Source organism: Dromiciops gliroides, chromosome 6, assembly GCF_019393635.1.
Source record: "Dromiciops gliroides isolate mDroGli1 chromosome 6, mDroGli1.pri, whole genome shotgun sequence".
Taxonomy (NCBI): Eukaryota; Metazoa; Chordata; class Mammalia; order Microbiotheria; family Microbiotheriidae; genus Dromiciops; species Dromiciops gliroides.
The window spans coordinates 192270260-192296394 of record NC_057866.1 but is presented as its reverse complement, the minus strand read 5'-3'; the positions used below and the strand labels follow the sequence as shown (position 1 = coordinate 192296394).

The window sequence follows — 26135 nt, the reverse complement described above, 5'->3', positions numbered from 1 at the left end:
TAAAGAAGCAGTGCAGGATTAATTGTTATTTCCATCATTATGAGAGAAATATACCTCCAATGACTTTCCTCCCTCTAACTAAGCATTCTCCTTCAGTCTCTCAGGATGTTTTCGTCTGTCTCAGCTCACACCCCGAAATCAGCATAAATACCATAACCATTCAACTGTTTTTGTCACTTCTCTCTTTTATTTATCATTTGAGTTTTATGTAAGTGTGCTGATTTCAAAGACAAGTTGTTTACTCCTTGGGACAATCCCTTACAAGTTCTGCAATCACAAACCCTCCTGCTCAAACCAAATGCACCTAAAAAGTCATGTTACACAGAAATCTATTTTACATGCAACATGTTTTTTTTTGTTTGTTTTGTTTTGTTTGTAACCTAAGGCCATCCCAAATATGTCTTTTCCCCCTCATAGTTTCTTGACTCACCAATCCAAGCTTTTCATCTGCTTCACGCTGCCTCCCCTCCCCACCCATTACTTACCTGCTGCTCTCCAGGTTCCGTGGATTTCATCAGATGCTTATCCTTATAGAGAGACCAGAGACCAATATTGGGCAGGAAAATTAGAGCCACCATAAACAATAAAGTCATTTGCAAAAATCGCTTCTGTTTCCTCTTCATGGCAAATGATACCAACTCCAGTATAGATGGCTGGAGGAAAGTGCAGGATCCCTGGTAGTTCCTGGTGAGCCAAGCCAATGTCCTTTCCTCTCCTCTGCGATTAAACCCCAAGACTGAGACGAGTGGATAGAAACTTTTGTTGCAGCCTCAGCACCAATACACACCCCTCAAAGGGAGCTGGCAATCTGCAGAACAAACGCACAGTCACTTTTTCCCCACTCCGGAAAAAAAATACAACCACCCCCCCCAAAAAAAAAAATATGACGAGTGAATTATTTATTGGCTCAGAAATGAATGGCTTTACTGAGGAAATCATTGAAGTCTATTGATCTCCATTAATATAAAACGAAGGAGTAAATATGATCAGTTGGTAGGCTAATTAGAAATTGCGGAGAAATCAATTGCTCTCCAAAATACTTTCCTGGAAAGAAGGGAGTTTGTTTTTGTCTTAAAGAGGAGTGGTAAAAGGGTTGAGAAGAAGAAGTGGCTGGAAAAGCAGTGCTGTCCCAAAGCCTACTGCCTAGATTAGTTTAATAAGCAGGGCAGTGCATGAAAGCTTCTCCAACTAGAAGATGAGTTGTCCATCTTCGCTCTTCTTGAGCATCAGAGGGAATGACTGACCTGAGATCCACTCTTACTCCCCTCCCCACCCCCAATACCCCTTAGCAGAGTCTGCCTGAATCCGGGACCGCTGACTGAAGCCAGGAAATTTGAAAGGGATCTGGTGAAGAGAAGCCGAAAGCCAGTCTGAGGAGATGGTTCGTGAACTCCTGGATTTCCCCCCGCACTATCAACTCGCCCGCCTGCTTCCTTCCCTCCCTCTCCGCCTACTGGGCGCCCCGATACTTGCTCTCAGAGGCACCAGGAGAGCGAGAGAGAAGTAGAAGGGAGGATACAGATGTCATCGCGGAATCCAGCCAGCGAATCAATGGGGCGACTTACCCTCCTCTCCACGTTCTCCTCCTCCTCCTCTTCCTCCTTCTCCACCTCCTCCTCCTCCACCTCCTCTCAGTGTTATTGTTTGCAAAGTAAAGGCTGAGCAGATCAGTCTCGTCCTCCCTTTCTCTAGCCCGGTTCTCACACTCAGTGACTATTCATGTTACCATGCTTCTCCGGAAACTATCAAACAGAGAAACATACTAAGCACAGCAGCAGTAGCAGTGACAGCAGCAGCAGCAGCAGCAACAGCAGCAGCAGCAGCAGCAGCAGAAAGGACCATTCATTACATCTCACCTTTTCCCTTATTTTCCGACGCCTTGACCCCAACCCCCCACCTGGAAAAAAAATGCACGAAAGAAAAAAATTGTAAAAGGCTCTTCTAAAGGAAAAAGGAGGACTTGGAAGATGCGAGAGAGTACGGAAATATGTACTGCTCTCTCCTCCCCAACCTCCTCTTTCCCTGTCTCCCCAAGCCTCTTTTCAGCTGAGATGTCAGAGGGTGTCTAACACGTGCAGGAGCTCTGAGCCCTGGTGGGGGAGGGGGTGAAATGTGAAAAGGGAAAGGGGGATGGGAAATCCCTCCAAGCTAGGATGCTATATAAACAAATCCAGAAGGGGAGGAGGAAAAGGAAAGTGAAGATGGTGCTGAAGGTGCCTTCGGAGATCCTCATCACTAGTCCCCTGGATGTGTCCCTGGATTTGCCTTCTCGAGTCCGCCTAGGTTACACTCGCGGAAGCAGGTGTAAGAACATCCTCTCTGGTCACCTCGTGAATAGGAGTCCGGGCCAGAGGGAGCCCGGGAGGGGGTCTTCAATTGCCTCTGTACTCTTCTTCCAAGGCTGGTCCATGGTGACAGCGGAGAAAGAGAGTACAGATCAAGGATCCTAGCCTGAGAGCAGCTGGAGACGACAGTGGTGGAGAGCGCTGGTGCGGCAAGCAGCAGCAGCGGTAGCAGCAACAGCAGCGGCAGCAGCAACAGCGGCAACAGCAGCGGCGGCGGCGGCGGCAGCTGCAGCTCCGGAAAACCAAGGATCAGGAAAGGATCTTCAAAGCTGAGGCAGGTTCCTGGAACCCTCAACTCGCCTTCGCAAGCAGGTAAGTATGCCTTAATGGAAAAGGCAGGGGTAGGGGTGGGGGATAGGAAGGGGGGTGGTGTGCTGAAGAAAGAGCAGAATACTGCAAAGGACCTGGGAGGTGGCAGCGGTTTCAGGGGCTGCAGACTCCAGGTTCTGAGTGGGGGATGGGGGAGGCTGAGTTCCAAACTGAAAACATCTGGATACCTCACGGGTCCAGAGGGTGTTACTCCAACTCTACTTCCCCCCCTCCCCCACCCCCCCCCACCACCCCCGCCCAGTCTGCCCGCTTTTTCTGTGTGCTGCTACTGCTGTTCTCACCCCCAGAGATCCTGGATCTCTCTTCTCCCTCCCACTTTCCCTGATCCACACATCCCCATTCCTCTTCTCACCACCACCCCCAAGAAAGTTTCTGAATCACAAAGAGCCATGGTCAGAATGAATCCCTCTTTCTCCAACCCCCCACCCCTAAGAAACTATACACCTTTGCAATGCGCCAGCCTCTGCTGAAAGATTAAGGTGCAAGACAGGCCAGTGATGGGTTTTACACGGATCCATCAAGGTGGTGATAGACAGGATTCTATGTTCCTAGGATCCTGAAGGGATGGAGACAGATATGCAGTTGAGGGGATTCCAGCACAGATCCTCACAAAATCAAGATGAGAAATGCATAGAGATCTTTAGATCAAACTTGGAAGGAGTTTGAGGAAACAAGACTGGGATACCAGATGTTTTATTATTAGGAATATCCGATGTTTTACTTAAAGATGAGTGTAGAGAAATCGACTTTATTTTCATCATCGATATAAAAAATAGAACAGTTTATAAAAATGAATGAACAGTATGACGTGCAACATACTTATTTCCTCTGTGTGATACTTTGGGGGATTGTTCATGCAACATGTGTGGATGATTTTTTTTTTAAATCAGCTCATCTGTAAGTCAAGATTACAGAAAAAAAAACATTAAAAATAAAACAAACAAAAAAACATACTTGTGAACGTGTGTCCTTTTTGCAAAATTATTGAAGACATGGGTCTTTACAAAATCTAAGCCTCAGAAAGAAAGAGCAGGAAACAATTACTTTCACCAACCAATTCCTATGGATTCTGCATTATTTCTCAAACTTCTGCTCATCTATTAGAAAGCTCAGCCTGAAAGAGAAAAGCATGAATACTGAGAAATAGCAAAAAAGAAGGCAAGTAGCTATTATTGTCTGGTTCCTTGAACAAAAAACTCTGGAAAAATTAAAGTGTTTTAAAAACTATGTATACATGTGTGTATTTATATGCATATACATAGGGAACTGTTTTTATTAAGACTTCTAGAAAGAAGAAAATAGCGCAAGAGAAAACAACTAAAGGAGGAAAACTATTAAAAGCTCTCTTATTTTGAACTATAGCACTTTCTTCAGCACTGAAATCATTCCTGTACCAAATTTTCTTCTTTCTATCTTCTAAGATAAATTCATTTAAATGCTAATCTTCACCCTCTTCCTTTCTGTTTGGGCTTCCTTGGCTTTAGGAAGCCCTCTTGTTGTCCAATCCTATTCCTATATTCATAAAAAAACTTTCTGTACTGATTTTAATTGGAAAAATTTTCCTACATCAAAATTAAGTAGCATATCAAAGGACTCTTAAATATAAATTTCATATATAATCTTCATGGAAAAACTTTGGTTTTCCAAATAATTTAAGCCAAAATACATGCACATATGAAAGGGGGAAAGTAGTAGGGTGGAGGAGGCTAATATAATTTTTTCCACATTGACTGTGAACATTGATTTAATTGAAACTTTGTTGTATTTTGAGGATATCTTTATACCACATCATAGCCATCAAAAGACCCTTCTCTTCTTATGATTGCCTCCACCCATTCCCAAACTCACCTAATTGGAATTTTTTTAGCATCAATTTAAATTGAAGGGGAGGGAGAGATTTTCTTTGTAGGTAAAAAAGAATAGCTATTGTAGCTACAAAAGAAGAATGAAGTACAGTAGTTCCCCTCAAGAAATTTATATTCTAATTAGAGAGGTAGAAATAATGCAGAAATGTTTAAGGAATAACCAAGACTTTAACTGGATAGTGCTGATGCTGAATTGGTGAGGAAGAGATAGGTGTGGGCCAAAGCTGTCTCTGAAGATTTTATAACAAGGTAGAACTGAACAAAGTGGATAGGATTTGGATGAATGAAGAAGTAAGACAGTGTTTGTGGTGGGCAAAGTGAGCCACAAAGGTTAAGGTTAAAGAACAGTGAATTTGGAGTAATTAAAAATTGGATTTCAATCTTTGCAAGCCTTTGACAATGGCTTGCATCTCAGCCACCAGTAAGTAGCTTAACTTCTAAGACATTCAGTCTCTCTTCTCTAAATCAGAGCTTTATGTAGCACCTACTAGTAGAGTGACCTTTGGTAAATAATTTAACTTGGCCTCAGAAATACAATGACACAAACAAAATAGTCCCTTCCCTCAAGGAGTTTAGGTGATAGCAGGCAAATGAACAGAAGGTATTATCCTCTATAAAGTGGATTAGTTCTCAAGGAGCTTAGGTAGTAGTAGCAAATAAACAAAATAATATTATTTTTAGGACGTAGTTTGGTGGCACAGTATGATAGAGTACTGGGCTAATGTCAGGAAGACCTGAGTTCAAATCTGGTCTCAGATACTTACTAGCTGTGTGAACAAGTCACTGAATCTCCAACTTCCTCAGTTTGCTCATCTCTCAAATGGGAATAATAAGAGCATTTATCTTACGACTTTGTTCTGAGGAGCAAATAAGATAATAATTGTAAAGCACCTGGCACATAGTAGGTACTAGCAAATGTTTATTTCCTTTCACCCTACCCCTATAAAATAAATGTCATAATACTTATACTATCTACCTCAAAATATTTACTATCAGGAGACTGTCTTGAAAACCATAGGGCATATTTTAATGTTCCCTCTTACGATCACAAAAAAGGACATGCTGGCAGGACACCTTGAGGTGTGTTTCAAGCATATGAAATCAAGCAAGCAATAAGCCCCAGAAGAGGATTAAAGTAGCATCAAAAATACAGTATAACCAAACTCTACTCTAAGGTCCCAAAGCTCTATCCTATTAGTATTTGGACATATCTGATAGCATTACTGTGATCATTTTTTTTAATTATGGAAATGTGTTATCATGCAAAGTGTTTTCCTGTAATCTGTTGTCATATACCACATACAAAAGCATTAAAACATACTTTTCTCATAAATCATGGCTTTTCCTTTTGTTGTTGTACAGTTATTTTCAGTAATGTCCAACTCTTTGTGACCCTATTTGGGGTTTTGGGGGGCAAACATACTGGAGTGGTTTGCCATTTCCTTTTTCAGTTCATTTTACAGATGAGGAGACTGGATCCAACAGGGGTAAGTGACTTACCCAGAGTCACACAGTTAGCTAGTGTGTGAGGCCAGATTTGAATTTGGGAAGATGAGTCTTCCTGACTCCAAGCCCTGCATGCTAGCCACTGCAGTACCTAGCAAAATTCATGGCTAAGGGCAGTCTTAAATATGGGAAGAACGTATGATGGATATTTTTATATAATGAAGAAATGTCTTCCTGAGAGGAGGTACAAGATGAATTTTCATAATATCAAACAGTGTGGAGTCAAGAAACATTTTAGAATTCCATTTGCTTTCCTATTGCTTACTATGAACAATTATTTCAAACCATACTTACTGTCTGGCCCATCATATGTCAAAGGAGAACTGTGCAGGTTAATGAAGCTCACTCTAATTCAAAGTGCAATTCAATAAGCATTTATTAAGCAACTCCTATGTGCCAGGCACAAAGAGAAAAGTGAAATTTTGGGAAGGTGATAATTTTTTCTATTATTTTGGTAGCTTCTTAGTATTTCCTGCATCCCACAGAGTAATTGGATCTCTCCCTCACCTTCAATTTAAAGTGATGCTGAAAAAATTCCAGTTAGGTGAGTTTGGGAAGGGGCGGAATAATACAAGTTATTCACTCAATGTCTGTTGAATAAATGAGAAAAATTGTAATGTGAAGCAAAATAATGGGATGTCTTTTTAAAAAATTCAAATGTATATCACACAATATATTTTGTCTGACTTATTCACTAAAAGAAAAAGTAGAAAATTTGTACAGATAGTTATGTCATCTTTGGTTGATTCGTGACAACACATGAAAAAAAGAATGAGAAACTATGGAAGTCATTCAACTTAAATTTCATTCAATAAACATTTATTAAGTACCTATTATTTGTCAGGTACTGTGCTAATTGCTGGGGAAACAAATAAGTAAAAAGAAAGATGGATCCTTTCCTCAAGGAGCTAACACTTTTGTTCCATGGTGTTGAAACCCAGCAGAGATATAGACAAGAAGTGGAGTGAGCAGGCAGTCCAATTTCTGCCTTCTATAAAAGAAAGCTTTCAGAGACTGATGGAGATGGGAAGCTGTTGATCATTCAAGGCTTGAATTAGCAGAGTGGTAATCGTATAAGAAATGATTAGCTTATCTTCTGTGAGCATTTTGTTCTGTGGAGTAGAAACCAAGCAAAGCTATAGATGAATGAAAACATGGACTCATCATATTATTAAGAAATTCCAAAATTATTATGTCTCCTCTTTCATAGATCTTTAACTCTCTTTAAAATCACAGAAGGGAACACACACACACACTCACACACTCCTGTTAATCCTATAGAGAGTGCAGCAGTCCCCTTCAGTTAGTCTCCTGATCCGATCAATATTTTTCCCCCTCAGAAACTCAGTCTGGCATCCTGTCCATTCTCTGGACTTTGCTCTGGCATCCTGTCTACATTAAAAAAATAAATAAATAAATAAAAAACCTGATGACATAAACACTTTATTAAAAATATTAACTAAATAGAATGGAGAGATATCGTCCAAAGGGAAAGTATTATAGCATAGGCTAGAGCACAACAGGGTTGAAGAGAAACATGGTTTTTAGAAAAAAGGAGGAAAAAATAATAAAAGGAGAAGAAACAGAGAACCATCACAAGGTATCAAAAGCATTTTTCTGAATTGTACTTTTTTGGTCTCTCATCTTCTAATTCATTTCCAATTTCACACAAACAGCAGTATAATAATCAAAACTACCAGTCATATAACACTTAAAGGTTTGCAAAGCAATTTACATATGTCATTTCATTTGATTCTCAAAACAATTCTGTGAGATATGTGATTATTATCCCCATTTTATTGATGCATAAACTAGGACTGATAGAGATTGTTACTTTTTCCAGAGTCATGACTGAGACAGCACTTAAACTCCTCTTCCTGACTTCTCATCTGCTGTAGGAGACTCAACAAGGCTTAGAGTGATTCACAAACTTAGAAAACTTTCTCCTTTCTCCATTAACACTATGGAGGAGACTTATCTCAAGTGCCATCTATAAGAATCACACTGTGATTCTATTAGGTTTCACAGGAGCACCATGCACAGATATTTCCACTAAGGAATGACTTTGTTCATCAGACTCAGAGACTGAGACACCCCACCATGATCTTGAATTCTGCTCATATTCATGGTCCATTATTTCTATCAATACAACCAAATATTATGTTGATAAACTCTGAATTATTTAGAATGACTCACAGCATGGAAATATCTCATAGCTATCATCTGAAGAAGCAAATCCCGTGGAGAAAGGGCCAGCTGTCCCCACAAACTGCCAATCAAGAACTGCTCACTGAGTAAGGAATCCAGTTTAGCTGAGACATTGGGACACACTGAGGGAGAGAAAGGGGGTAAAGTCACACTACCACCACCACCACCTTGGTACCCATCTTCCCTTATATTGTGATGGAGATATCCCAGGAGTGTGAGCCCAAGGGTCTTAGGGAAACAATGTCTTTGCAAATATCTTGTTTGCTTTCAGTCCATGCCATCTAATTAGTAAGGGGAGAAATCATTGTGAAGAAGAGTCCCACCTTCTTTATCATCAGCAGCAACAACTGATCAATTCTTACTATCAGAAAATAATGGGGTTTTGGGACTTCCAGAGGCCCCCCACTCGAGGGCCTAACCCAGAGAGCCTTGCCTGACTTTTCTTAAGGCCAGCCCAGAGTTAGGAGAATTTCAAAGGAAATGTAAAATGACCCTGCTAACTACTTACAGGAAGTTATCTTACTAAAAACCACACCTACATGAAAGACTTTCCCCTCTGAGAGTCGGTCTGCCCTCTATACTCTGACATTGACGCGTACTGCTCATGGACCACCTTCAAGTCCAGTGAACCAATAGTTTTGAATGATGCCAGTCAATTAGCTTTAAGCACTGTTGAAGGGCTGCCTCTGCTCCTGACCATAGGAAGCAACCCTTCACACTCCCTCTCTTGGCTTGGAATGCTTAAGGAGGCAGGACGGAGATGATTCTCTCTCCCCTCTATCCTAGATATGCTTTCTGATCTTTCTGAGCAATGTGCTCTCTCTCTTTACTAATATTTAATATGCTTTAATAAATGCTTAATGCCACAAACTGGTGCAGTAACCTCTCATTTCTAAGTAGCTACATATTAAAACCCCAACTAATTTTCCCTAAAACTTGGGGCATTAATAGGGCGATCCCATATAATTTTTTTTGTTTTGTTTTGTTTTTTAGTGAGGCAATTGGGGTTAAGTGACTTGCCCAGGGTCACACAGCTAGTATTAACTGTCTGAGGCCGGATTTGAACTCAGGTACTCCTGACTCCAGGGCTGGTGCTCTATCCACTGCGTCATCTAGCTGCCCGATCCCATATAATTTTAATCACCATGTTACCAAGGGGAGGATGATTACCTCCAAAGCCAATCTGGCTTCCGGCCTACCCCTCATAATCATCATTCAGAAAACCATGTCTGTGGAGAAGGGGCCAGCCATTACCACCAAATAGCAAGCAATTGCTACTCCATAGCACAGGAAACCCAGTGTAACTGAAACAATGAGGCACACTAAGGGTGAGACAGTAGATAGCACGTGCCAGGCATGTCAGGATGTCACCATCACCTCGACCACCATCTTCCCTCAGACTCCAATGGAGATAGCCCCCAAGCTTGAACCTAAGAGCCTTAGGAATGGCAACGCTTCCAGGTCAGTGCCTTTAGCCATCATCTTAGGAAGTAGCCCTTGTGGAGATAAAGCCTGGCCCCTGCTCCAGAAGGGACTATAATCATACCTACTAAAGACCTAGAAAATAAAGTTCTTGAAACAACAATCCTTGGCATATGCAAATGGTTCAACATTGGGGATGGATATGTTTTTTTGAGTGGAAATGATATGAAAGAATAGGCATGACCATATGCTATGCCACTAGACCCAAAAGACCATGGTTTTTTTTTCTATCTGACTTGCAGCTGAAATCTTCCATATGTGTTATCTCCTTCATTATAATTGAGCTGTTGAAGAGCAGTGACTGTCTGGCTTTTTAATTTATATCCCAAGTGCTTAGTGTTGGGCTTTGCACATAGAAAGTGTTTAATAAATGTTTTCTTTATACATTCATTTATTTGTAAGTGAAAAAAATGAGGGGGACATGACCATATCAGAAGTAACAGATTGAACTAAAATAATTTTTCAACTATTTCATAACTTTCTTAAATGAAATACTTGGCCAGACTTTTCTGAATTTATAGCAGATCAATGGAATAAATGAGGCAATTGAGAATTTGTTTAATGTCAACTATGATGGGGCAGTTTCTCCATTTAAATATAAAAATAAATCCATGAAAGGTCAATATGCAAAACCTCAAGTTTCCAAAGTGAATTCCAGGCTAACACGTGCCAAATTGAATCATCCATGAAATATCAAAAGGTATTTAAATACCCTTCTCTCATCTAGAAGGGGACAATATGGTCATTTCTGAAAACTGAAAGTTCAGGGTTAATAAAATTATTTTTTTCTCCTATGGAATAACTGATGAACAAGCTCCAAATTCTGCTTCCCCCTGAAAACATACCAATTTTATCTTTCCACTTCCACATCCAAAAAAGGGAAGGAAGGGATGTAAGTTATGAAGGTATCAGAAATGTAAAGTGTGACTCCAAAATATCCCATCCATACAAAACTGAGAAAAATTATATTTGAGGAATAAGAGACCCTTTTCACCATAATTATCTAGATTTGTTGTCTACATTTATCAGATACATCAAGGAGTCACTAATCTCTTCACTTTGTAAAATCACAGCTAGCCTTCTTCAATAAGAAAGAAGCTGGGCAGAATCATGTACAGAACACTGTGCCTAGGAGTCAGGAAAAAGTGCGTAAATATGAACTCGGACCCTTACTAGTTGCACAAGGAAGGGGAAGTCACTTGACCTCTGTATGCTTCAGTTTTCTCAGTTGTAAAATAGGGTTAATAATGGAACTTAACTTGCAGGGGGTTGTTCTGAGGATTAAATTAGATCTATGTAAAGCATTTACCTGAGTCCCTGGAACAGAGCAGGCACATAATAAATGCCTTTCTCTCTCTCTCTCTCTCTCTCTTTCTCTCTTTCTTTCTTTCTTTCTTTCTTTCTTTCTTTCTTTCTTTCTTTCTTTCTTTCTTTCTTTCTTTCTTTCTTTCTTTCTTTCTCTCTCTCTCTCTCTCTCTCTCTCTCTCTCTTTCTTTCTTTCTTTCTTTCTTTCTTTCTTTCTTTCTTTCTCTTCCGTCATTCCTTCCTTTCTTCCTTCCCTCTCTCCTTCCTTCATTCCTTTGTTCCTTCCTTCTTTCCTTCCTTCCTTCCTTTCTTCCCTCCCTCCCTCCTTCTTTCTTTCCTTCCTTCCTTCCTTTCTTCCCTCCCTCCCTCCTTCTTTCTTTCCTTCCTTCCTTCCTTTCTTTCTTCCTTCCCTCCCTCCCTCCTTCTTTCCTTCCTTCCCTCCATGCAACCGGCATTCCACCTCCAAAGAGAAGAGAGAAAGCACATCAGCACCCTGAAATTCCTTTCCCTTATAATTTAACCTGATACCGCAACTGTCTTACTCTTTAAAATATGATAGCATAGAATGATGCTTATTACATAAGAATAGGCAAAAATTTCTGGGTCAAATAGTTTAATTTTAGTTAATACATATGATTTTGATTAACTTTAGGACTCATTCATTTAATTTCATGAATCACTACTTCAAGGCTTTGTGATTGCCTAAGTTGATGTACTACCTCCAACAATGACAATCAATTTCCCTCTAGGCCTAACTAAGCTATCTCTTGGTGGTTTGTTTGTTTGTTTGTTTGTTTGTTTGTTTTGGGGTTTTTTTGTGGGGCAATGAGGGTTAAGTGACTTGCCCAGGGTCACACAGCTAGTATCAAGTGTCTGAGGCTGGCTTTGAACTCAGGTCCTCCTGAATCCAGGGCTTGTGCTTTATCCACTGAACTACCTAGCTGTCCCTCTCTTGGTGTTTTGGCTTATATCTGTGCACTGGCTTGAATGTTCTTCTTTCTCCTGAATTCTGCCTTTTGAGATCTCTGGCTCCTTTCAAGACTTAGTAAAATAACCTCTTTCTACTTTTTCTTGTCCCCTACCCCAACCCCAGCTTCATGTCCAAGCTTAATTTGTATCTACTTTATATGTGTTTTGTAGATATCTATATATGTGTCTCATATACATATCTGTATCTATATCAATATTTATATCTATATCTATCTATATTTTTATCTGTTGCTTTATCCATTGGAATGTAAACTCCTTAAGGGAAAGGGCTGGTTCTGCTCTTGTCTTTGTATCTCCAGTGCCTAGCATAGTCTAGCACAAAGAAAGGGCTTTTAAAAAATACTTATTTAAGTTTTAAAAATTTGATTTAACTAACCTGGTGATAAGAGGCTTCAAATTTAACCAGGCTGTGCTTCACAAGACAGTTCATTGTTGGGTAGTTTGTAATCAAAATATTTCCTGCTTAAGACCTTTCAGAGGTAATACTTCATTGACATAGCCTTCAAGAACCCAGGGTAACATTTCTGTCAAAATGGAGCATTGAAAGAGGACTTTAATGGAAGTTATGTTAAACTATATAATTTCTATTTTAGTTTTCACTGACATTAAAGTTTTATTTTGTTGCCTCCTTGGGAAGATTCAAAAAGTGACCATGGCAACAAATATTTCTATCATCATATTGCAAAAAGCTCATAAAGGTAATTACTTTTAAAACCTTCTTTCCCAAATTAACTTTTGGGACCACATTCTGGTCTGAGACTTCATTGGAAAATGTATTAAAGTATCCAAGGTGTTAAGGGCTAAAATTCTAGCTAAACTGTCTAAAATATCTAGTGAGTGGTCGCCAATAAATTATAAGCTTTAGCAAGAGTTAGACTTTTAAGCATTTATTAAGGAAAAGAAGAATTTGGTAAAGAAAGAGAGAAAGGCCTAGATTCCTATCTATTAAAGGGAGAGCACATTTCTAGCTCCGCTCTCCACCAGAGTCCAAAGGAAAGAGACCGAGACTGAGCGCCAGTCTCTTCCTTCCTCCTCCCACTAGCTCGCGTCACTTCCTGACTCCTGGTCTTGCCCTCAAAGACCTTCCCTTCATGGGCAGAACTCTTCTACAGTAAGTATCCAGCAGGTGGCGTCATTCCAATCGTTACAGTCCCCCCTGTTGTTCCTCAAGAAACAAAATGTTTCCTTGACGGAACAGTAAAAACAATATAATAACTATTGCTAACTAATAATATGTGAACAACAATATAGAAAAGGAAGAGAGGAAAGTTTTGTCCAGAGGGGCGATTTTTTTTTTTGTCCTCATGAACCGACGCTTTGACATTAGTCTTGCAAAGGGAGGGCCTCTGCAGAGAATACATGTTACAGATGGTGTATATTATAACAGAAAGAGAAAAAAAACAACAAAAACAACAAATCAAAACTGTTCATTTAAAGTCTCTGAAAGTCTTTTCTCAGATGTCCTCTAGGTGTAGTCGTGGAATGGAAGTCTTTTCAGGGGTTGATATGTGGATGCTGGTAATCAGCCAGGAAATTTTCCTACAACATTGAGCTTAACACAACTTTAAAAATAATTTTTATCTTTGTTTCATCACTTTTCGCATCATCTGCCTAATTATCCTCATGCCATTATGAGAAATTAAAAAATCTAATATAATTGGTAACAGGTGTCAAGGCCAAATTCAACACTGTATTTATCATGACACCTGAGATAATTATGGGGGTTACCATAAAAGAACAGAGAAATGATGGGATATGAGCATTCCCACACTTGAGCAATATGTACTGCCCATACAGTATGCCAGGCTTAAAATAGGTGGATGGAATATATGTCCATGCCACCGAACATATTGGAAGAAACTGAGTCAGACTTAATCAGATGCATGGGATTGAGATGTCCATGGCATCAGGCATATAGGAGGGAGCATAGAAGCCAGGTGTAGAAGTGAGATGGGTGGGATGAATACTTCCAGCCATCTGTACAATATTGTGGGGAAAAAGAGAATAAAATATTAAACCAAGAGAATCCAACCTCAACATTTGTCAAAAGCCGTTCCCTCGGCCATACCTTGACTTCATGCATGTCTCCCCTCATGTGACAGTTCAGTGTCTGCTCTTGCATGTATTCCTCTTGTGATTGGATGGCATCTTGGCCAACTGACATCTGATAACTCAGAATAACGGCAATTAATGTCTTAAATGATAAATTCCCATAATTTAAAATCTCATATGGATTTAAAAATTGAGGATAATAAATGATTGCAAAAAATGTGAATACATCTTGACTCAGAACACAATATATAATTATGCAACAATTTCAAATAATACCCCTTTTTTTTTACTTAGTATACAATTACTTTTGTGAAAAATCAGAACATATTTGAATACAAGTTAAAGCACAACACAATCTCAAAGACAACTTTTACAAATGTTCCTCTCTTTTTTTTTTTTTTTGGAATATGCTTATCAAAAATAATACTTCTAGAATCAATTTACACTTGCCATGGCAAACAATTTGCCAGGGAAATGCTTTAAAGAGTTTGATCAAATAATCAGTTGAGAAAAAATAGCAAAAACAAATAACTCAGAATATGGGAGCACAATACTCCTAGAATTAACATTGTATTATGAAATCAAAACCATGTTTCAAAATTAGATAGATGAATGAATAGAAGAAAATACACGTGGTATAATAAAAGACAATGAAATTCAAACTAGGGAAATCTAAATGAATATGAACTTAATATTAATAAGAGTATTACAAAATATAAACTTGATCGCATGACTATAAAAAGCTTTTACAAATATTCTCCTTGTTTTAGAAACTAAGTATAAGACACAATCTCAAAAGCATTAAAATCTCTATGAAAATAAACCTATACCATTAATTCCAAAATGTATATGTAATAGCATAGAAATCCTATGTAACCTCTGAACTGACATTAATAATCTGAGTGAATTCAGAACACTCTTGATTCCAATATCTAAAATCCCCAATACTCATATCAATACCTTGCTGCTTACTTCTACATTTCTGTAAAATATATACCCTTCCATGGCAAAAGAAGCAGAGTCTTGAACTATGTTGATTGTCATTCTTATTCAGCTTAAGTTTTTCTTCTTTAACCCCTCTATATTGTCTGTCGGGCTTTTCACCATACAAATGCTTTATGATATTACTAATTAAAGACAAAAGCAGGTTAGCAAAATTATGAACAAAACGAGCATATCTGGAATTTAAAGGGCTTTCTAAGGTTGTCTCAGAAGCACAGCCAGGCTGGGGAAGGGCTGAGCCTGAAGCTGCAAATGTAGGTAGAGAAAGCTGAGCATGCGCATCAGATCTCTGGACTTCCCAGGCCCGGGAAGCAATGGGCTTGGCCATGGGAGGAGTAGAGGGTGGGGTCTGGAGAGGAGGGGAGGGACCAGCGCAATTTGAATCAGACTTGATTTTGAACTCAGACCTGGATTCCTCTTCCCCCACTTTGCCTCCAGGTGCTAGGGGATTAAAAGCTTCTAGGGGGTGGGTCATTGCCTCCAGGCATGCAAAATTAGAGCAACAATTAGTGTTAGAACTGGGAAAAGCTGCAGGAATCTCTTCAGGTTTCTCTGAAAATGCATGGTTGGGAGAGGGGGAGATATTTCTTTGTGGGAGTACATTGCTGGCTCTTCTAACAAAAATAAAAAGAAAAATAGAAAATCCACAAAAACAAAGCATTAACATGATCTTATCTCCCATTTGTCTGGTTAAACAGACTAAAATCAAAAATAGGATAATTAGGGAGTTTAAAAGGTCCATTTGAAAAAATTTAAAGGGAAAACACCAGGCAATTCAGCAGTACTTAAGATTTAAAGGGTTAGGGTAGGGAAAATTTCTTACCCAACCTGAAGATCAGAAGTGAGGTTCAGCTTTCCTCTTCGTGGTCAGCCATCTGTTAAGGGCTAAAATTCTAGCTAAACTGTCTAAAATATCTAGTGAGTGGTCGCCAATAAATTATAAGCTTTAGCAAGAGTTAGACTTTTAAGCATTTATTAAGGAAAAGAAGAATTTGGTAAAGAAAGAGAGAAAGGCCTAGATTCCTATCTATTAAAGGGAGAGCACATTTCTAGCTCCGCTCTCCACCAGAGTCCAAAGGAAAGAGACCGAGACTGAGCGCCAGTCTCTTCCTTCCTCCTCCCACTAGCTCGCGTCACTTCCTGACTCCTGGTCTTGCCCTCAAAGACCTTCCCTTCATGGGCAGAACTCTTCTACAGTAAGTATCCAGCAGGTGGCGTCATTCCAATCGTTACAAAGGGCAATATTTGACCATTCCAACTTCTAACAGATGCCAAAGTGGCAATGTACAGATTGCCAAAAAGGTAAGGAGGAGTCAGCACTCAGAAAACATAACCTATTTTGGACAGAGATAACATTCCACTCTCCCTTATAGGGGGCAATCTCCTAATCAAAAGACACATATACACACAAACCTAGGTGATAGCTTACCAATTATCATCAAATATATCACAATTTGTCTCCAACTTACCTTTCTAGCCTTAGTACATATTACCTCCCTTCACACATTCTAGAATCCTTCCAAATCGTTCTTTTCACCATTACTCTAACAGGGCACTTCCCCTCTCAAGTTGGACTTTGTTAGGCTGTCCCCCTTTGCCTACAATGAATTTACCTATCAATTCTTCTTTATAGAATCCTATCTTTTTTTCAGAGCTCAGTGCAAACTCAGCTTTCTACATGGGGGCATATCTTACCCTCCTCTCCTACACTGAGCTACTAGGACCTCCTCCCCCAAAAATCACCTTTGTTCATTTATTAATTGATTTATTCATTTAGTTGTTCATTCATTTATTCATTCATTTATTTATTTATTCATTTTTTCCCATCGATCCCTTTATTTTGGCCATGCTTCTCAACGATTGCTTCAGCACTAAGGCACACAAAGGGCCTGGGGGTTTAAGGTCAGGGGCCCAGAACACGGGACAAGGGGTAATGAGAGAATCCGTGGACCCCACAAGTGTAGGGGACAGGAGCTGTCTATGGGCGGAAGGGCCCAGGCCAGGAGTAGCTGGCAAGGCAGGTAGGGAACCTGCTCTTACCCAAGGATCCATTGATCCATCGTCCCTGTGGCCCAGGTAGATGACTGGGGGGGGGGGGGTTGGAGGGAGAGCAGGGCTGCTCTGTGCTCTTCTAGGACTCAGTCACAGACTTTTCTGGGGGAGGAGAAGGTGGCAGCTGCCATGGCCTGGGCTCTAGGCATTGGAAAAATCACCTTTTATTGATTTTGGATATATTTATAAGTATATATGTTGTTTCCCCTGATCAAATGTAAAGTCTCTGAAGTAAGGGATACTTTTTTTTTGCTCATGTCGATACCCAAAGCATAACATAATGCCTAACATATAGTAGATATTTGATAAGTGTTTTTGTGATTGAATACCTTTACTGCATTTATGATATGAAAAACCTTTAGTTTTATATGATGAAAATATATTCATGGATATACATACACATATAAGGATATAGATGAATATATATTATAGGGTACCGTGGCATTAGCTGAATGAGCAGGTCTCTCAAGGAGAAAATCTGACCTCCCATTCACCCTGTTACATAAAGGGAGGTATGTGTGCATGTGCATCTTTCAGTCACACTATTGTGTCATTAGCCTGTCCTTGACAGTCTTGGAGACTTTCTTATCAATAGTTTCTTGGGGAAGTATAGTTGGAGGGTGGGATCCAAGACATGCAGAATGGAATATTCAAATTAGGAAGACTTCTGTGTTATGCTTAAAGTACATTTAGTATATCCTAGCCAAGTGTGGGGAAGTCACACAACCTTTTGACCAATTAACCCCCAGCACATGGGCCTCTATACCTCTTATTTGTGCTTGCATAGACAAAGAAGGCTTTCTGCTGGGCATGGTTATATGTATAAATACAGGGAAGGTTGTGGAGGAGTGAGATGGGAAATCGCCTAACATCTGCTGGCCATCTCAGACACTGACCCCCCTGTAAGTAAGTCTCCTTTAAATAAATTCTATATCTTTAACCCTGGAACTGCCAATGGCTTTCTTCAGTATCTACTTGTTATCTAGGGTGTACAGGAGAGGCATACATCTAAATCCCTGCCAGTACCCCAAAATCGGCATAGTGGGCAGGATACCATACCCAACACACACACATACACACAAACATACATACATATACCTCACACACTTATATACAAACATACATATATATAAGCCCGCCCACCCCATTCATTTATATTTATTTTATTTTTATTTAAGTGTGTACATATTGTTTTCCCTAATGGAATGTAAGTTTCTTTAGGGCAAGAATCAGGAAATCAGGAGTGGGTTGTTTTTTTTTTTTTTGGTGAGGCAGTTGGGGTTAAGTGACTTGTCCAGGGTCACACAGCTAGTAAGTGTTAAGTGTCTGATGCTGGATTTGAACTTAGGTCCTCCTGACTCCAGGGCTGGTGCTCTATCATCCACTGTGCCACCTAGCTGTCCCTAGGAGTGTTCTGATAAATATTTAACAATCAACTCTCTGGGTGGGGAGGGTATGCATTGCATACCTTTAATTTAATCTGCATTATTAATATTTTTCCATCATTTTTTGATCTAGAAATAATCAAGAAAACAATAAATCATGCCCAGATTTGTAACATTTGCCAGTTTCTGAGGTTTAAACACTCACACTGAAAATTTAACAGTTGGCTCTCAGGAACTAATTTAAGCTAGCTGCAGCATATATGTGACAAGGAGTTTCCTTTTGGGCTCTATATTCCTACCTCTTAGCACAGCCTAGGTCTGGCTCATACATAGTGCTTAATATATACTTGATTTCTTATTGCTTGCTTGCTTGGTTCATGAATGAATGAATGAATAAGTGAATGAATGAATGAATGGATGAATGAAAGAACAAATGAGTGAATGCATGAATGCATGAATGCATGAATGAATGTAGTAGGTTTGAGGTGAGCCTTGAAGTTAAGACCAGGTTTAAAATCTTGATTGACACATAATGGCCAGGAATAAAAGAAAATGAGTCAGGTCAGAACTTTAAAAATTTTCATTTCTTTTAACAATTCCCTTAAGACATTGTTTACTCCTTATAGGCAAGTAATTAGTTAAATGAACATCGGATTATTTTTCTAGTGCCATTTAAGATTGTTTCTAATTATTAAAATAAAAAAAATAAACATGGGTTGCCCTTATGAGAAAGCAAAAATGTGTCATTCACTACCCATACATATAGAAGGCCACATCAATGATATCAAAGATTAATTACATTTAATCATACATTAATTGTAAGTACTGATGTATTAAGAAATACCTTATTCAAATCTGGACTTCATGTATTTATTCATCCAACAACTTATGGCATGTGTTTAGTGAGGAAGCCATAGGTGGGTAAAATCTATTGAAAATGAATATGATATGTAACATATTTTATTGGAAGCTTATATAATATGTAGCATATTTACTTTTCCTCTGCAAGCATGCTATTGTTGGCATTTATCTAGCAATTCACCTTATAGAAAATTCCTTAGTTTAGGAACCTTCAGCTGCTCAGTTGAAGTAGTATATTCTCCTCTTTATTAGAGCAGGTCCAGGGTAGAATAGAGTTGATCCCTTGTACTTTCAGGGTCATAGTCCACCTCCCTCTGGAAATTAAACCCAAATAAAGGATACTTTCTAATATATTTATTTTTTAAATCTTATTTCTATTCAAAATTAGGTGTGGTAAGTTTATATCAAGAATGTATAAGATTCTCCTAGGAACAGTGGCATATCTGTTGATTTTTAAACCAAAATGGTACCCTAATTTCTTTATATTCCTGAAGCCACAAATTATATAGGAATAGCACCTATAAGAATTTTTTAAAAGTTACAACTTATGTCAGGGTTCATGATAAGGCCAACATAAACATAATCTACAACAACAACAATAAAAAAGTAACTAGAATTATATAAATGTTTTCTTTAGAAGCCAAGAAATGACAAAATCATATACTAAAAATTCAGATTTCAAAATATCCCTGATTATTCAACAAATAAACTGTTCTAGAATGAAAACATCATTACAGACAGCAAAAATGTTGCCAACAAATTGTGTATTAGTATACTCATTTTGGAAAGCAATTTGAATTTATGCAAATGAAGTGACCAAAATGTTCATACCTTTTTCTTCAGAGATTTCAGTGCCAGACATAAGTGACAAAGATAGGATAAGAAGTAAATCATCATATACATAAAATATTTATAGTAATACTTTTTTGTTTGGTAGCAATGAATTGAAAACAAAGAAGATGTCTATCAACTGAGGAATAGCCAAACAAAATGTGCTAAGTTGTTCTTTTAAGTCCAACCAAAAGGGAAGGTCCCTATCTAGTTTGGGGATGTGATTCCTTTGTCAACTATCCTGTTTTCTACTAGTAGGTTCATGGCACCATGTTCACCCATGGTAGATACAGCTGGTATTAAATTAAATCCTGGTCCAAGCATCTGGTTTATGCCTTAAGGAAAGGGATCACAAGGGTGTACCGAGTGTGTCATGACAAACACACTTCTCTCTGGATACTTGCTGGGAAAGATCATGCTGGCCACACCCTTGGAATGCATCAATCACAACTGAATGAGGCACAGAGGGTAAAGAGGAAGCCAAGAGGGGATGACACAGGAAATTGCATGAGAGAGGGAGGCAGAAAAGGGAAGGATAGGGGCACATAGAGTAACTTATGCACCTGTGGAAAGGAGTTAGGAGCACCTGGGCAGCTTGGACCTTTAGTAGTTGGAGAAGTGCTTAAGAGGGAGGGTTTTGGGGTCCCATTATTGTAAGGTTCTAGTATATGTAGGGGGAGTGTCTTTTCTGTAACACTTTAGGGATCATTCATTAACATATCAAGGCCATGTCAAAGCTACAATTTTCTGGTTTTATTGTGCATTTCTGAGGCTCATCTGGAGCTTGTAAACTGAGGACCATTTACTAGGGCCTAATGGGCTTCACTCGAAAGTATATCATCTTTGGGTGTAGTCTTAATGTAGGAAGCAATTTTGCAGCAGGTAGCTTCCATGTTCCCTCTTAACTTTTTTTTTTTTTTTTAGTGAGGCAATTGGGGTTAAGTGACTTGCCCAGGGTCACACAGCTAGTAAGTGTTAAGTGTCTGAGGCCAGATTTAGACTCAGGTACTCCTGACTCCAGGGCCAGTGCTCTATCCACTCACTGTGCCACTTAGCCGCCCCCCCCCACTCTTAATTTCTTTTCTTTCTTTCTTTTTTTTTTTGTACTGGGCAATGTGGTTTAAGTGATGTGCTCAAGGTCACACAGCTAGCATCAAGTGTCTGAGACTAGATTTGAACTCAGGACCTCCTGAATCTAGGGCCACTGCTCTATCCATTGTGCCACCTAGCTGCCCCCACACTCTTAATTCTTAATTAGTATTTCTTGTTTACTATTACCCTTAACTGGCTACTTATATACTTACTTATTAAAATAACTGGTGAAATAATAAGATATAATTTCAACATGTACATGTACACGAACATAATGGAATATTACTGGGCTGTAAGAAATGATCAATGCAATGAATACAAAGAAGAATGAAAAACTTACATGGACTGATGTAGAGTGAAAAAAGCTGAACCAAGAAAATAATATACACAATGACTGCAACAATGTACAGAGCTATGACTACAAAACAATTTAAAGTCTATGATACAAATTTACATAAAACAAGGCTCTGAGTAAACGTTATAAGAAGATAGCTCCCTCCTCTCATTGGCAGAGGTAAGATATCCATAGGTGTGTAACTGCATTTTTTTCAGATGTTTAAATATATATTATTAGATTAGTTATTTTTTCCCTTTTTTTCTTTCTCTTTAAAAATATTCATTGTCAAAAGAAAATAGGGCAACTAGGTGGCACAGTGGATGAAGTACCTGCATTGAATTCAGGTGGAGCTGAGTTCAAATCCAGCCTCAGACACTTGGCACTTACTAGGTGTGTGATCCTGGGCAAGTCATTTAACCCTCATTGCCCCACCAAATATATATATATATATATATATATATATATATATATAAATTGTCATATGGGATAGCACTCTGGAAAGGGGAGGGAGACAATAAACAAACAAATAAATAAATAAACAAACAAACAAACAAAGAAATAAATTTAGGTAATATAAAAAATATATCAATAACATTTATTTTAAGTTAAATTGAATTTAATTAAAGAAAAACATGCCCACAACCATTCAGACATGATATTGATTGATGCCAATTCAATAATCTTTTTAAAATTTGTCAACGTAAATAATACTCATCATCTCCATAATATATGCAATGGAAAGCTCTGAAAATATAAAGATCTACAAGAAGAAATAAAGCCACAAGGTGACAGAATGAATTGAACAGCATCCCTTTTGTAATTCCTGCTATTGAACTGACCAAAAGATATTTTCAGTTCATATACAGAAGCTTAGCTTATATCCCAACACTGTTTTTTGATTAAAAGAAGCAGTCATTTTATCTCCTTGCCATGTAACAGTATGCAGAACATTCCATGTAAAATAATAATGACAGAATCATGACATCATCAGACCATTTCTCACTGCAATAAAAAAGATGGAAAAACATGATTAGAATCATGATCATAATAATTCAATAAATATTTATTAGGCTACTATTTTCCTAGAAATGAGCTATGTAGCAGTTTCAAAGACAAAAAGTAAAGCATCCTAGCCCACCAGGGGCTTACATTCCACTGGGGCAAAACTGCATGTACATACAAAATGGACAGAAAGTAATTTCTGAGTTGGAGGGTACCAGCAATTTCAGAGATGAGGATTAGCTTTCTTCAGGAGGTAGCATTTGGTCTGAGTTTTGAAAGAAACTGGGGATTTTATGAAATCAAAGTGAGGACATTCTAGACATCAGTGATAACTCCTGAAAAGATCCAGATAAGGGAGAAAAGGTAAGTGAGTTTGGTTGTGATATAGAGAACATGAAAACAAATAAAATATTAAGAAGGCTGACAAATAACATAAGCCTGTACCAGCATAATTTATAAGTGACTGTGTACCTACGACATTTTATTTCTTAATTTTAAAAGAAAAACATCTATTAAATGCTAAATATTAAAGGATATTACTTTTATTCTAATTAAACTAAAGAAGCCAAAATTTAACTAAATGTATTTTTAAATTAAAATGCTTTTGATAGAATACAATATAAGGGTATGACCTCCTGTGGCTGCTCCCGTTACTCCTATCCCCCACCCCCAGCTCTACTATCACGGGCTACTATGGAAACGGATCTTGCCTTTGAACATTGTTTTTCTATATATTCCCATATCTATCATTCAATTAAGCACTTATTAGATAAAACAACCCATACTTTAAACCAAAGTAGAATATAATTCAATTAAATTAAAATGCAAAACCACTTTTTTCTGGAGACATTAAGAGTGCCTGGGCACTCCTAAGTAGACCTTATATATTTGCCCTTAAAAGTAGGCTATAACAAAGCTAAAAAAAAATATCAAACTCAGGAGTTTATCATTAAACCTGTAAGAAGAAGCTATTAGAGCTTATAGCACAGGGGGAGTGACATCATTTTATCTGTGCTATAGGAATATAGATATAAGTGTATAGAAGATAGATTGAAGAAAGCAGAGGCAGGGAGAACAGTTAGGAGTCTATCACAGTAGTCTAGACAAGATCAATCAACCAATAAATTTATTAAGTGTCTATTATGTGTCAGCCACTGTGCTAAAGAGGGGTGATGAGGTCCTGTGATTAGGATGGTGACTGTATGGGTAGAAAGGGGCTATGTGTGAGAAATAATGTGGGGATATAATTGACAATAATGAAGATGAGAAAAATTCAGCAACAGTTTTAATAGATGTCCTTCTGTTGAACATTTGTGGGCATCAGACTATCTGGAATGAAGAGTTTTCAAGACACAGAGACTTAGTGGGGGCAAAAAAAGCCCACTGTGTGGTAATGGACTGAAGCACATATGAAATCCAGAATCCTGCCTGCCATTGGAGTTACAGGGAACAGTGTTTGAGTGAATCTACCAAACATAAGCCTATATCTCATTATTATTATTTAATGACAAAAATCAGTAATGTTATCCATCTTTCAACAGTCTAAGGAATATAAAATACTAAAGAAAAGGAAGATAGCAACTTGTCCTTGAACCATTTCTATTTGCACTGTCAAATATTAAGATGGTGACAGTAATGATGATAATAATGATAATGGTGATGATACATATTTATAATACTTGAAAGTTTTCGATATTCAACATAGAACACATGGCTAGGTCATATATAATGATGGCCAGACAGAAACTGGATGTGGGAACATTGTGGGAAGTAGTGTTGAATTCTGACCAATACATCAACGCAGGTGTTTGAATTAATAGTTGTGATACCAAATTATTATGAATTAGGAGAAAAAAAATCTAGAATCTATTTGTGTATTTTTCATTTTCAAAGATTTAAAACTCAAGATATTTTTGAATAGTCCCTACATGACCTTTAGATACTTTTTTCACAATTCTTTTGAGTCACTGTTTATATACAGCCATGGCAGAGGTACCACTTAAAATAAAACAATATAATTTAGATGCAGTGTAGGTGTAAGAATACATCAAAAATAGTTCTATTCATACTCTTTTATTTCAGATTTCTTTTTAGTCTGATTTTTTACCAGCTAAGATCTACCTTGCCAAGATAATGGTTCCTTATCTGTCACTCACCTTTCATGTTTCTAGGAGGACTTAAGAATACTGACAGCTTCCATGAATAACAATCACATACACTCCAAGATGTTTCTGTAAAAGGGCATTTTTATTGAGAAAAAGGGGAGGGGGTGTTTTAATTTCTCCTCTCCATCCTGACTTTGAGTCTAACTTATCTTCTGAGTAGCAATGCTCTTGTCCAGTGAAAAGTATAGATAATATTATTTTCAATTGAAATCTAGATTAATTCATTAATAAATAAATAGAGTCTACTGCCCACAAATTTTTGTTTACTTCCTTAAGAAAGATTTTTGGGTATGTTCAATTATGGAAGCTTGCCATTTAGCTATTCATTTACTCAAATACTTTACAATGCAATTAACTGTAATCAATAACAAAATCAAATAAAGATACATTTGCAACTATTTGCACTTAAAGGGAAATTCTGCTTACCCAATGCCCATCATAGATTATTAGTTATCTACTCTCTCCCTATATTTTCTATTTACATATTGTGTATACATCTTCCTTCTTTATAGTAGCAGTCAGTATGCATATTATTTGTCTGGTTTTCATTTATGTATTTCACGTGATTTCCTATAATTCTCTCCAAATCTCTTCATATTTGTCATTTTGATAGGATTAGAGGCATTTTTATACTGATACATCATGCTTTATTCATCTGTTCACCAACTGTTGGATATTTAAATTGTTTTCATGTTCTTTGTAATTATAAATAATGTTTATCTTAACCCTCTCTTTAAAAAAAATCAGTTTTTTTTTCCCTTTATGCTACTACCTCATAATGAGATTTCTGGGTCAGAGAATATGATTATGTTTGTGACTCTTGTATACTGCAAGATTATTATCCAAAACCATTTTCCAAATTGAAGTTCTATGGGATGGTACCTTTTATATTTCTAGTTACTGTCTCTCTCATACACACAAGCACACATACACATATATACACACACTACCACACTACTCCACATATCACTCTTTACAGTTTTGGAAAACAAGCTAGAACAAGGGCTCAGTATTACTTTAAAAAATACATCTTTCTATACTGAAAGTCTTTATGGTAATAACAACTTACTTTTACACTTTTTTCCCCATTTGAAAAGTGCTTTCCTCAGAAGACCACTGTAAGGAAGGCAGCACAGAAATGTTTAACCTTATGTTGCAAATAAGAACTAAGGCTCAGTGAGGTTAGCTAGTAAGCAAAGAAATGTTGTATAATGCCATATCTGCTGTACCTTGTTTTCTCAAGAGAAATAAAGAAAATGATTGGGGTTCCCTTGGGAGTTTTCAATAAATGTTGCTCTTTTATGCCACCTGAGCAGCTCTTTTGC

At 38.0% G+C, this 26135-nt stretch overlaps 1 protein-coding gene across 2 annotated transcripts in view; it reads right to left on the bottom strand.

The window, feature by feature from the left end:
- The window catches only part of GALNTL6 (polypeptide N-acetylgalactosaminyltransferase like 6), a 1532830-nt gene extending 1530186 nt beyond the window's left edge, over window positions 1-2644 (bottom strand). For both annotated transcript variants that reach the window (XM_043972447.1, XM_043972448.1), the window contains exons 1-2: window positions 1566-2644; window positions 486-808 (exon numbers count right to left, since the gene is read on the bottom strand). In XM_043972447.1, the coding sequence (XP_043828382.1) occupies window positions 486-623 (138 nt within the window). In that variant the 5' untranslated portion in view covers window positions 624-808; window positions 1566-2644. The remainder of the gene's footprint in view (window positions 1-485; window positions 809-1565) is intronic.
- Window positions 2645-26135: the final 23491 nt, after the last annotated feature.